Source organism: Mercenaria mercenaria, chromosome 5 (genome assembly GCF_021730395.1).
Source record: "Mercenaria mercenaria strain notata chromosome 5, MADL_Memer_1, whole genome shotgun sequence".
Taxonomy (NCBI): Eukaryota; Metazoa; Mollusca; class Bivalvia; order Venerida; family Veneridae; genus Mercenaria; species Mercenaria mercenaria.
The window spans coordinates 41,116,080-41,128,169 of NC_069365.1; the positions used below are offsets into that span (position 1 = coordinate 41,116,080).

General features: G+C 33.2%; 2 protein-coding genes across 2 annotated transcripts in view; one reads left to right on the forward strand and one right to left on the reverse strand.

Annotated features, from left to right (window-relative positions):
- Nucleotides 1-2,973, reverse strand: part of LOC123556991 (arfaptin-2-like) — a 34,059-nt gene extending 31,086 nt beyond the window's left edge. Inside the window, exon 1 of the mRNA XM_045348149.2 lies at nucleotides 2,849-2,973. The gene's annotated coding sequence lies outside the window, so the exon portion shown is untranslated. The remainder of the gene's footprint in view (nucleotides 1-2,848) is intronic.
- Nucleotides 2,974-8,944: 5,971 nt separating this feature from the next.
- LOC123556992 (mitochondrial import inner membrane translocase subunit Tim10 B-like) lies at nucleotides 8,945-11,258 on the forward strand. The gene is made up of 3 exons (XM_045348152.2): nucleotides 8,945-9,077; nucleotides 10,193-10,288; nucleotides 10,933-11,258. The coding sequence occupies exons 1-3, from the start codon at nucleotides 9,036-9,038 to the stop codon at nucleotides 11,179-11,181; spliced, it is 387 nt and encodes a 128-aa protein (XP_045204087.2). The 5' UTR covers nucleotides 8,945-9,035; the 3' UTR covers nucleotides 11,182-11,258.
- Nucleotides 11,259-12,090: the final 832 nt, after the last annotated feature.

Sequence of the window (12,090 nt, forward strand, 5' to 3'; positions counted from 1 at the left end):
AACCTTATTTATCGATATAATAATTATAATATATTGATATAATGTACCATAACAAATTCATATACTATATGTCATATCAAGAAATCAGATAAATATTTACAGAATAATAAAACACACAATTATAATGCTTATCAAAAGTTCTATATACATAAATACTAATCAATTAAGTCAACAGAAATTTTAATTAACCTTATTTATTGATTTTTTAAGAAATCCATACCATATCATAATATTATGTCATATCAATAAATCATATATTATATATATTTTTACGGAACAATAAAACACACAGTTGCATTACTTATCAAAAGTTCTATGTACAAACATACTAATCACTAAAAGTCATTGAAAATTTTGATTTTAAAACCTTATTTTAATTTTGTACCTTAGTTTAACAAATTCATATACTATATTATATGTCATTTCAAGAAATCAGATATATATTTAAGATATTAAACACACAATTGCATTGCTTATCAAAAGTTCTACAAACATACTAATCACTAAAGTCATTGAAAATTTTGATTAACCTTATTTAATTTTGTACCTTAACAAATTCATATACTGTATTATATGTCATTTCAAGAAATCAGATATATATTTACAGAAAAGTAAAACCATTATATAATATGCCCTCTTATTTAGCCTGATTAATGTATAATAAACAAGATTATCATTATCATACAAATCTGTATAATCAAAAAGTGTGCCCACTTAATCAGCCTGATTAATGTGTGATAAACAAGATATTAAAGGGCAGTGCTATACTGCTACTTGATTATACAGTAGCAAAGTTTAAACATGCATCTAACCTAATCAAAGTTGACATGTGGGGAAAAACTTTTGTGTTCAAATAATTCATAATTAATATTTTATACAAATAAGGGAGAAGCTTTTCAAATTGTCAATATTATTTCGAGATTATTTTAAAATATCATATGTTAACTATAATGGGTTTAAATTAAATAAACTAAATTTCAATTTCATGTCAAGGAAATATGTGACAGATTCAATAATCCTTTACTGCTTATCAAGCAGATTGTTAAATTTACATAGACTTTAACATTTAATTTGTAATTCTTTAAACAACGGACATACTAGAATATTCTGTTATATATATTTTTTGCATCGTTAATAAACATAACATTTTCAGTAAAATCAAATAAGATCAAATTAGTAATTATTCATACAATGGACATCCTAGAATATTCTGTTATATTATTTTTTTGTGTCATTAAGCAGCATAACATTATTCTAGTAAAATCAGATAATATTTTATAGAACGGTCATACTAGAATATTCTGTTATGTTATATTATATATATATATTTTTTATTTTCTGTTATATTATATTATTTTTGCATCTTTAAGCAGCATAACATACATCTCTGAGTCTGTACACAGGGTTTTTTTACGTGGTCTTGCAGGCATAATGACAGATTTTAAACAGTAGTAACGCTCGAACATGTATATCATAAAAGATGATAAATTTAGGTGGAAATTTTAATATTATATACAAAATACAAAATCTTTCCAAATGAGTAAAGTCACCTACATGTATAACTGCAAATATCTTGTACAGACAATTTAAACATCCAAGGTGTGATTAACACTTAATCACCTAGATGAAATAATTTATTAGTCTAATAATTGCAATTGCAATTACTTACTTTGAGAAGGAGAAAAAAGGTGCAAAAACCATAAGTGTACCTACAAAGGACTAATTAAATATCATTTTCCACTGAATAGTTGTTTGTAACAATTTTTACAATACAACAGAGCAATAATTTAATATAACTGAAAGATTTTATCAAACAGACAGCTTGAATGGATGCAATCAAGAAATCTGCAAAATATATTCATTTCTTAGAAAGGGAATTATTTATGACAAATTAATTATTGATATTTATTTCTGTACAAATTTATCATATATGCTTCTATATTCGAAGACATATATTTTAGAATGAATATATTTAGATATTTCTTTTCACTTGATGGTATAAAGAAAACTGCCTGAAATAATTTACTCATATCTTTTTTAAAAATTTAACCATGCTATCTTATAAAATTTAAACTTGAAAATTAAAGTAATACAATCTGTTGGCACTGCTTTCAATAATTATTATCGTAATTGCACCTAATTTGTCCATAGTGCATCTTTAATAGTCCTTAGTGGCCCATAGTGCCTCCTTAGCGGTCTTTGCTAGGAAAACTGCCTGAAATAATTTACTCATACCTTTTTTATTTTAACATTTATTTCTTAGATTTTTCTTAAGGGTCCTTATTGTACCCTAAGTCACCCCTTAGTGGTCCTTAGTGCTCACTTAGAGGTCCTTAGTGGTCCTTTGTGCCTCCTTAGTGGTCCTTAGTGGTCCTTAGTGGTTTATTGCAGGACCGCCTGATACACAGACTAAAATAACGGATTAGACTTGTAATGCGTCACATGTGGTTCTGTGTGCTGTTAGGCTATAGTATAGTGTGGCAAAAAATTGATACCAGACAAAACACTTCCTTTGGAAATATTAAAATATAAACAAAATCTTAACCATCTGATGGAATGATTTTGGGAAATCCTACATTGCATTTTGGGAAATAAGGATGAAAAGCCCCGATTTGTGATGACAGGTTTAACAGTTTATGCTGTACTGACTAGCAAGCATTTATTGGCTAAATGAACAATAGTTTTTCAATCAAAAAGGGTGCTTTAGCAAATAACATGTACAAACAGGATCGATACACATGTAAATGGTGGGTGGGGTAACACTATGGCAACATAATTGTCTTACAGTGAAAAGAACCTCTCATAACATGCAATTAACACATACAAACAGAATGAAACGTTCACTTACACTTTCGATATATGCACCTCAAAAGTAAAACAACGAATGAATAAATAAATACAGAAGACTTTTTAGAAATTTATGCAGGAATCACAAAATTGACAGGTTGGCGATGACGTCATCGCAGACTGCTACACTCTAATTTGGAATATCCGGAAAGGTTAATTCGCGGAAAGATCATTAGTTATAAAAATATATGATGAACAATGGTCTAGTTAAAGCTTTTGTTTTTAAAGTTTAAACTTATATTTGCTGATATTTTATGGGCATGTTAAAATCGCACTGTCCGCCCATGCGTCCGTGCATGCGTCCGTGTAAATTATTGGCCGGGCTGTAACTCTGCCATAGATAAAGGGATTTTGAAATAACTTGGCATAAATGTTCTCCATAATGAGACGACGTGTCATGTGCAAGACCCCGACCACTAGCTCCAACGTCAAGGTCACACTTAGAGGTCAAAGGTTAACACAGTCTGTTTTGTGCCCGGTCCATACCTCTGCCATCCATGAAGGTTAACACGGTCTGTTTCTTGTCCGGTCCATAACTCTGCCGTCGGTGAAGGGATTTTAAAATTACTTGGCATAAATGATCCTATGTTGAGCAGATGTGTTATGCGCAAGACCCAAACCCCTAGCTCTAAGGTCAAGGTCACACTTAAAAGTCAAAGGTTAACATGGTCTGTTTCTTGTCCAGTCAATAACTCTGCCATTCATCAAGGGATTTTAAATTCAATTGACACAATAGTTCCTTATAATGAGTTGATGTGTCATGCGCAAGACCCAGACCTCTAGCTTTAAGGTCAAGCTTACCTTTTGAGAACTTTTTTGTATGGTCACAAAATGATTCATATCAAACCTATTCTGGCATATTTTGCGCAGACAACTGTAGCATTCTTGGGTACGCTTCGGGGGGCATTTGTCACTTACAGTGACAGCTCTTGTTCATTTAGAAACGAAGGTGCTTATTAGAGCAAGTTTTGTTTGACCGGGTGTTGTTTTTATTACTCTAAGTTGCATCATGTGTTCATTTCTATTAATTCTTTTCTTTTAAAAGATTGTTTGTTTTCCCTTCGCAGTTTTTATGTTATATTTTAGTCTGCTTATTTATCATTGTGCTCATTTAACCATCTCATATGTAAGTAAATCTACATTTGTTAACTTTATAATGATTTTAATTATTCAGATATGCTTAGGTAAGAGTGAGGTTGGGTGCGCACCATAAACCGGTTTAAGCTCCCCAGTGGTGTTTTTGCCACTGACCGTTCCAAGGCGGTGCCCCACTCTGTTCCTTTATTTGTTATTTTTGTCCCCGTGTGTTTGCTTTGTATGTGATTGTGTGTGTTGGCATTGTGTACAGCTGCGTGCTGTGAGTTTCGTTTTAGAAAGGCTGCGTTTTTGGAACGTGACATTCCCTGTTTGATCCTTGTTTTTTTTTCTTTTGTTGTTTTCTTTTTAACATGGTGGGGTAAGAGTGAGATTGAGTGCACACCATAAACCGGTTTAAGCTCCCAAGTGGTGTTTTTGCCACTGACCGTTTCAAGGCGGTGCCCAACTGTATTCATGTATCTGTTCGTTTTGTTCTCATATGTTTGCTTTGTATGTGAATGTGTGTGTTGGCACTGTGCACATCTGCGTGCTGTGAGTTTCGTTTTGGAGAGCCTACGTTTTTGGAACGTGGTATTCCCTGTTTGATATTTATCCTTGTTTTGTTTTTTTAGGTTAATAGTCTATACAATTCCTTTATGTGATCTTTTTGTTTGTCGGAAAATCGCTCATGTTGACTTGCTATATTGTATTCGACTCAATATAAAGTTTCTTGTATCTTGTAGCAGACTGCGGAAGGATAATGGAAGTCTATGGGAAAATCAAATTTTGATAACATTTTGCCGAATATAATTTTTCTACAACGTAGATTTTAATGAAATTTCTCACAGTCGTAAATAAACATATGGGCTAAAGTATAAAGAAATGAAATGTATAGGCCTGTGTGCTTGTTTTTGGTTTAAACAATATTTGTTTTCGAAAACTGCCTCTATAACAATATTAATGAACTTTGTCCGTAAATGAAAACTTATATAAATTCTTCTCCATAAGGAATATGTTTATACAAATAAAAAGATACGTTAGCAACATGGCCATATAACATATGCAGAAGAAGTATTAATGTGAAATTGTAAATGATGGTAAGATTTCGAAGAGATAAAATTTTACGACAATAAATGCCTAATATTAGATGGCCTGTTCAAAATGTAAATTAATTGGCAAGTGATGAAAATAATCTTTACAGATACATTTAAGTTTCACAACGTTGCGCTTTATCAAATATTCCACAGCTATAATGATCTAAAACTTATTTGACATATAAAACAATAACACCATCACAAACAAGTAACTAAACATATATATAAACAAATAAAATTTACAGTTTCATGTAAATGGTATTACTAAGACAAAAAGGTTGTATTATTTTAAAGGAGAATGATTATTTGACATTAGATACAAATGTGAACGGTAATAACACAGAGTAATTAGAATAATATACGAAAGCGCTTTCTTGATAAGGTGAATTTTTGTATTTTCCTCTGGTGATAGATGTTCATTACCAAACAAGAGATCATTGAGAGTTCACGGGCATGAAATTTCAGAGAGCAAATGCTGGCGTATTCCTCGACAGTTAATACAAGTTAGTAAGAACACAAGATTACAATGGCGACTCAATAATTGACCTTCTATACAAATTGTGATATAAAGAACTACACCCTAGCCGCATGAAGCGAGCGTGAAGGATTTTACCAAGGCGTGTCCCAGACTTGTAGTATTTTGGGGTTCGCCGTGAGGTACGATAAAGAGCGAAATTTAAAGCATCTATTGTCGTACATGTACGGACGTCCTCGGACAATAAATTCCATTGTTGGATAATGCTTAGAAGAAATGAACTAGAGTTTAGAGTTGTGCGAGGGTATAAAAGTGTCATGTCATTTGGTATGCCTAAGGTTGTATTGGGGCTGTTGGCATAGTGACAAGAGGTTACAGAGATAATCAGGACAAACACTATTTTTCATTTTGAAAAGGAGGATGAGTCTATGTTTTTCCTTCTAGATTCAAGAGTTTCCCAACCAAGATCATGGATAAGTTTCTGAAGGTTCAATAATTTAGTTGCCCCGGAGACGATCCTGGCTACCTAATTTTGGACGGACCCTACATCTATGTTTAAAACGTTGGATCAATTATCACAGACAACGTCAGCATACTATAATTGAGGATTTGTTTGTTTGTTTGTTTGTTTTGGGTTTAACGCCGTTTTTTCAACAGTATTTCAGTCATGTAACGGTGGGCAGTTAACCTAACAAGTTTTCCTGGATTCTATACCAGTACAAACCTGTTCTCCGCAAGTAACTGCCAACTTCCCCACAAGAATTATCAGAGGTGGAGGACGAATGATTTCAGACACAATGTCTTTTATCAAATAGTCACGGAGAACACACGCCCCGCCCGAGGATCGAACTCGCGACCCCGCGATCCGTAGACCAACGCTCTACCTACTGAGCTAAGTGGGCGGGCTACTATAAATGAGGAAGGATAAAAGAAACGTACATGCACTCTACACAGTATCGGATCAGAAGGAATTTCAGCGATCGAAGCATACTAATTTGAAAGGGTCGCTGAGATTTGGGCGTTTCAACGTGTGTCGTGAGACACAGTACCGCGAGATGTTTATGTGTTTGCGTTGATGAAAAGCAAGTCTGGATAATTGGGGTTTGCCGTCTTCTTTGTAAAGGTCATGGATTCAGTTTCGTCAGGATTATAAAGGACACTAGCAAGGTTTTTTTTAAAAACAAGATAAGATAATGTCGAAGTCTTTGTTTCGTTTTTGCTGCCGCAGATGCTATAATATTAAACTTGTGTCATCAGCGAAAAGCTTGTTTTTGAGATATTTGTCAGAGATAAGAGGTCCGCACATTTCAAGCTGATTTTAAGATATCTGATTTGGGATAATTTACCAGTCAAATATTTTAATATCATATTTTATCATGTAAAATATAGTAACATTTTGATACATGTATTCATGGAATACCATTAATTTATTATAAAATGTCTTTCATTTGAAAAAGTTCTATACGTGGTAGGCTGTGGTAAAAAAGTAAGGAACAGTGTTTTGATAGACATTATATAGACTCTAGAGGCCATATTGCAGGAAACCTTGTCAGAGTCCAAAACAAGTTATTTTGTTTAAAAAAGAAAAACTTCCACATTTTCTACCAGATACACATGAAGTAAAGTCAGAATATTTGTCTTTGTTTTTATTAAATCTACGTCAAGTTTAATTTGGATCATTGGGGTCAAAAGCTAGGTCTTTTAGGTCAGATTATAGGAAAAAGATTTCATATACCACATTTTCTACGTTATGTGCATTGTCAGAATGATTGTCTTTATATAATGTTGGTCAAAGTCAAATCTAGGTCATTTTTGTAAAACTTGTGAACACTAAAGTTACTACAGCTGTTTGCATTATTTGATTTGTAAACAATAAATATTGTCATTAATGGGTGGTGTAGTCTCAATGTGTGTTTTATATCTTTTATAGCTACACGGCCCTCTTGTTTACCTTTGATGTTTACTGTAAAATTTCAAATTAAAACCCAGCGCAATTATCATCCACCATATAAGTTATTCATAGATAATATTTCACTCTTTGTAAAAATATGCTATAAATATAAGTTTATATCCTGATCATAACGTCTTACCTCATGATATTCGTATAGCCGCGCTGGTACCATGCTTTTCCAAAACAATAATTGTATACGGATCGATACGAAAACTGATCATCATCGTCAACATCAACAACATTATAATCATCAATATCATCATCAGGTCAGAGACCACCAGTTAAAAAAAACTACAGGGAACGTACTGGGAATGAGGTAAGTGTATACCTGGGAATAAGGTAAAGTCTGTACGTTCTGATTGGCCAGCCATGCAAACAAACCCAAGAAGTGATTTTTTTCAACATTGAGATTTTTCACTGCATTTACAGTATCTTATTATTTTGACAAAATTTGCTACATTTTATGTGTATTGAAAAAAAATAAAACGAATTTCTCCCATCTCATTCACACGAAAATTACTTAAATAAAGTGACACTGTTTATATGTTTTTCGTCCAACACTTTGGTAGAACTAAGATAGTTCTCGAAAAACATGTAATTAGATATAAATGTTTCTATGTATGGAAGGCCGTACACGCCAAAATGTTATAACGTAAGTCTATGGGAAAACAACCATCAGTACCATCATCATCGTCGTCATCATCATCGTTACCACCAACATTAACACCACCATCAATATCATATAGTCAATTACTTTATATTGCACAGTTAAAAATATATATTTTATTGGACATTGCCTGTAGTCATTTTAGCAATAGTGCAATATCAATATTTTCGTGCATGCTGTGCAGTATTGACTATAAAACTATTCACTATCATCTCGATCGATTGTTGAATAGAATTGACATTGATAAAACTGTTTTTCAATATATGCTGCAATAGTTGCCTCGGCTATATAGACTTCTTCTACTTCATTGCTTGTATCCGTAAAAAAATAATTATGAAAAGTATCCATTTTCTATTCCCTATACATGCAAACACAATGAAATATTGGTGTTTCACATATTGTAATATGATGTATTTATAAATGGAAGAGAGGGAAAATAAAATTGAACAGTGCCATATTTGTCAAATGGTCCTTCAAGACAGCAATGATATATTAACATTTGTTCCCTAACAGTATGATGTTTAATAACCATCATCATCGTCTCGATCAATTCCCTCATTTCATCAAACTGTGTTCGCATTTTGATAAAACTATTGAACACGATTTGACTTGCTTCCAAATAAAAGTTCCTCTCTATATTTAATACAGGATTTAAAAACTGATAAAAACACCACGGAATCCAGTAGGTGACCTGGTGAGTCAGGAAAGATTGGACATTTTAAATCCGTATCAGTACCTCTGATCTTTTCTAAATTTATAATACATATTCTTGCTAAAGTCAGGGTATGTATAAAAATCTAAGTTCAAAGTAAGCTCTTTCCGTGGAAATAAGCACTTTTCGGTATTTAGTAAATCTTCTAACCATAAACATTTGCACGTGTTTTTGAGCTGTCAAAGTCAGTAAAACAAAATTGTTGTTGAGTCATGAATAATTTAACAAGTGCCGAGGAACAGAATGCAAGAAATGTATGGAAAGGTTTTGTTCTTATTTATAATTACATGTCCGGTGTGAATTTTCTCATGTCATTTATTTCGGCCGGTGCTATTCGTATACAGCTTATTCGCGCAATAGACGTTTCGTACTTAGCGAAAATATGTTTGATTTGATCATTGAACCGTAGTGTTTGGAAAAATAACGGATTTTGTATAATCTAAGAACCGATTTCTTACAATTATTCTTATAACTGTATTACAATAAGCCTGGGGCATTCGTGGCTGTGTGGATACGGATGTTTGTTCAAAACCTTGCTTGGGTTAGGATCTCTTCATGTGAGGATGCCATTCAGCAGGCTTACAGAAGGTCTTGGGTTCTATTCATGTGCCCACCCATGCCTGTAATATCAGGAGTCTTCCTGCACTGTCAAAAGCTGGAAAAGTCGGTGCATGTCATATGACCTAAATTTTGTTGGTGTTACTCAAAACCGAATAACAAAAAAAGTGTCACAATAAATCAGTCAAGCTATAATGATGTAGTGGTTGTAGGTATATATGGCCACATGCAACAGCCTTGCTGTGGGGTTAACCCTTTAGCGATGCGGTTAGAGTGTCCGTCTTCAGATCACGAGGTCCGGGGTTCAATCCCCGGTAGAGTCTGTGGTATTTTACTACAATGGCAACGAGGATGTTTGACAGATTCATGCATTTGGATGAGGCTAGAAATTGATAGTAGGTTCAGTTGATGCCTCGGGCTAGAAACTGATAGGAGGTTCAGTTGATGCCTCAGGCTAGAAACTGATAGGAGGTTCAGTTGATGCCTGGTCCATCAATGTTAGAGAGGAGAGGAGTGTAGTGGTTGTAGGTATATAAGGCCACTTTCAACAGCCTTGCTGTTTGGTTAACCCTTTAGCGACGTGGTTAGAGTGTCCGCCTTCAGATCACGAGGTCTGGGGTTCGATCCTCGGTAGAGTCTGTGGTATTTTACTACAATGATTAATGGTAATAAATTATTTCTTGCCAAGGAAACATAAAAAATCATTTCATAGTGATACCCAGTTTTGTTAATTGAATTGTCTGAGAAATTTTGTGTACATTTTGAAGTGAATTACTCCTGAATTTTAATTATAGATGTTTTTATTTTCCAGATGAAAGATTTTCTTGAGCTATATAACAAGCTGACAGAAATGTGTTTTCAGAGGTGTATCAGTAACTTCAATAATAGGGGACTTTCAAGTGATGAGGTGACTATCATAAAATTTTACTCTAATATTTTACACTTAATTGAATATCAGGGCCATTTAATGATCCTTTGATTATCAAAATTTGATATAAGGTTTTGTTACAAATATTGGTTTTAAATAGTGACCTATTCCATCAAGAGTTAGCTTGTCACATTTGCTCATTCATAATGTACAACTTACCTTAAAGTTCCATAAGGCTTTTAATTGTATGTTTAAAACAAACAATTAAAGCAGCTGTCCAAATAGATATTATGCATAAATACATGGTTAAAGATCATTACTTTCAATATAACACATGAACTTATATGTAGTTAGTAATCATAAGCAATGAATTTGATAATATTTTCTACTATGTTAATCAATATTCAAACCTTTTTATGAAAACATGGGGGGGGGGGGAGAGAATTATCAAAAATATGATTTAATAAGCCATAGACATGTTTTATGTTCATAACATAAAATTTGGCAGCCACATACTATATTTAACCTTTTAATTTAGCCTTTAAAGCTTAAAAAAGTGGGGGCAAAAATGTCAAACACTCAGCTACAGATGGTAATGATTTTTAAAACACATCGCCACTAGTGTTTTCTTTTAAAAAATGAAACTTTTTTGTTTTCAGTTATTTCCCTTTATGTGTTTTTAGGATACATGTGTAGGAAGATGTGTTGACAGATACGTCAAGTTTAACCAGCGGCTCATGCTGACATTTATGGAATTTCAAAACGCCAAGCAAGAGGCTACAATCAAAGAAATGGAAAAGGCTGCTGCTGAAGGTAGAGCTCCAAATATACCTGGTATAGCACAGGAAATGGCTACCCAGGCTGGTGGCAATGTGACAGTGCCAGCAGGTCAAACACCAGCAATACCAAGCACCCAAGATATAAAATCATGATAAAAGTTCTTTGTGCTTGTTGAAGCATAGGTTTTGAACATAGACTGTTGATGCTAGTTGTGCAGGAGATGCAAGCTAGTACAGGGAATATACTGGAAGGTGCTGAACTTCAGTCAGCTTTTTCAATAATAATTTATTAGTTACCTCCCTTGGTATACAAAATGACAAACATTCAGAGAGAGATGACAGGAAATACTGAGGCAGGACCATTAAATGGTGATTGGGACAAGTAAAAAAATGTCCATGTAAACAGCATTTTTTTCACAGTTGAGTTGATCTTCATATCATGTGTTATATATAAATCTGGGCAGTTAATGTTAAAAGAATGATAGAAAAACATTTCACAACAGGGATGTCTTTATTCTATCAATATTACTGGAAATGATCTAATTTACATAAATGCTCACCCTTTACATCATCTGTATTGTCCTTTTACTCATTTTATGATAATGAGTGAAGAGAAAAAAAGTATTTTTGCAAAAAAGTAGATTACGGTAGGATCCCTGTTCTTTTCGACATCACTGTTTTGTATTCAGTTTATAAAGTGAAGCATTCACTTCTATTTAAGCATAAAAAAAGTCTTAAAGGAAGTAGGACGACTGCCCATGTTTTATTTATTGATAAAATTATTGGAACATATTTATTATTTCGATTCTAACAACGCAAATAATTCACATTTTACAGTACTACATTTTCAGCGTAATACGTTATTCAGGTCATATGCTGTTACAAGTTACCCCCTACGGTTAGAAAATGTTGCATAGCCAATGGAACATTATATATTTGTTTTTTTTTTATCAGAATTTTGAGAAGTATATATAATTTAGTAATCTAACAGCTCGCAAACTTATTATGAACAGAATCATCAAAATAAGCGAGTTGACTCTGTATTACGAGTGACTAGATTAA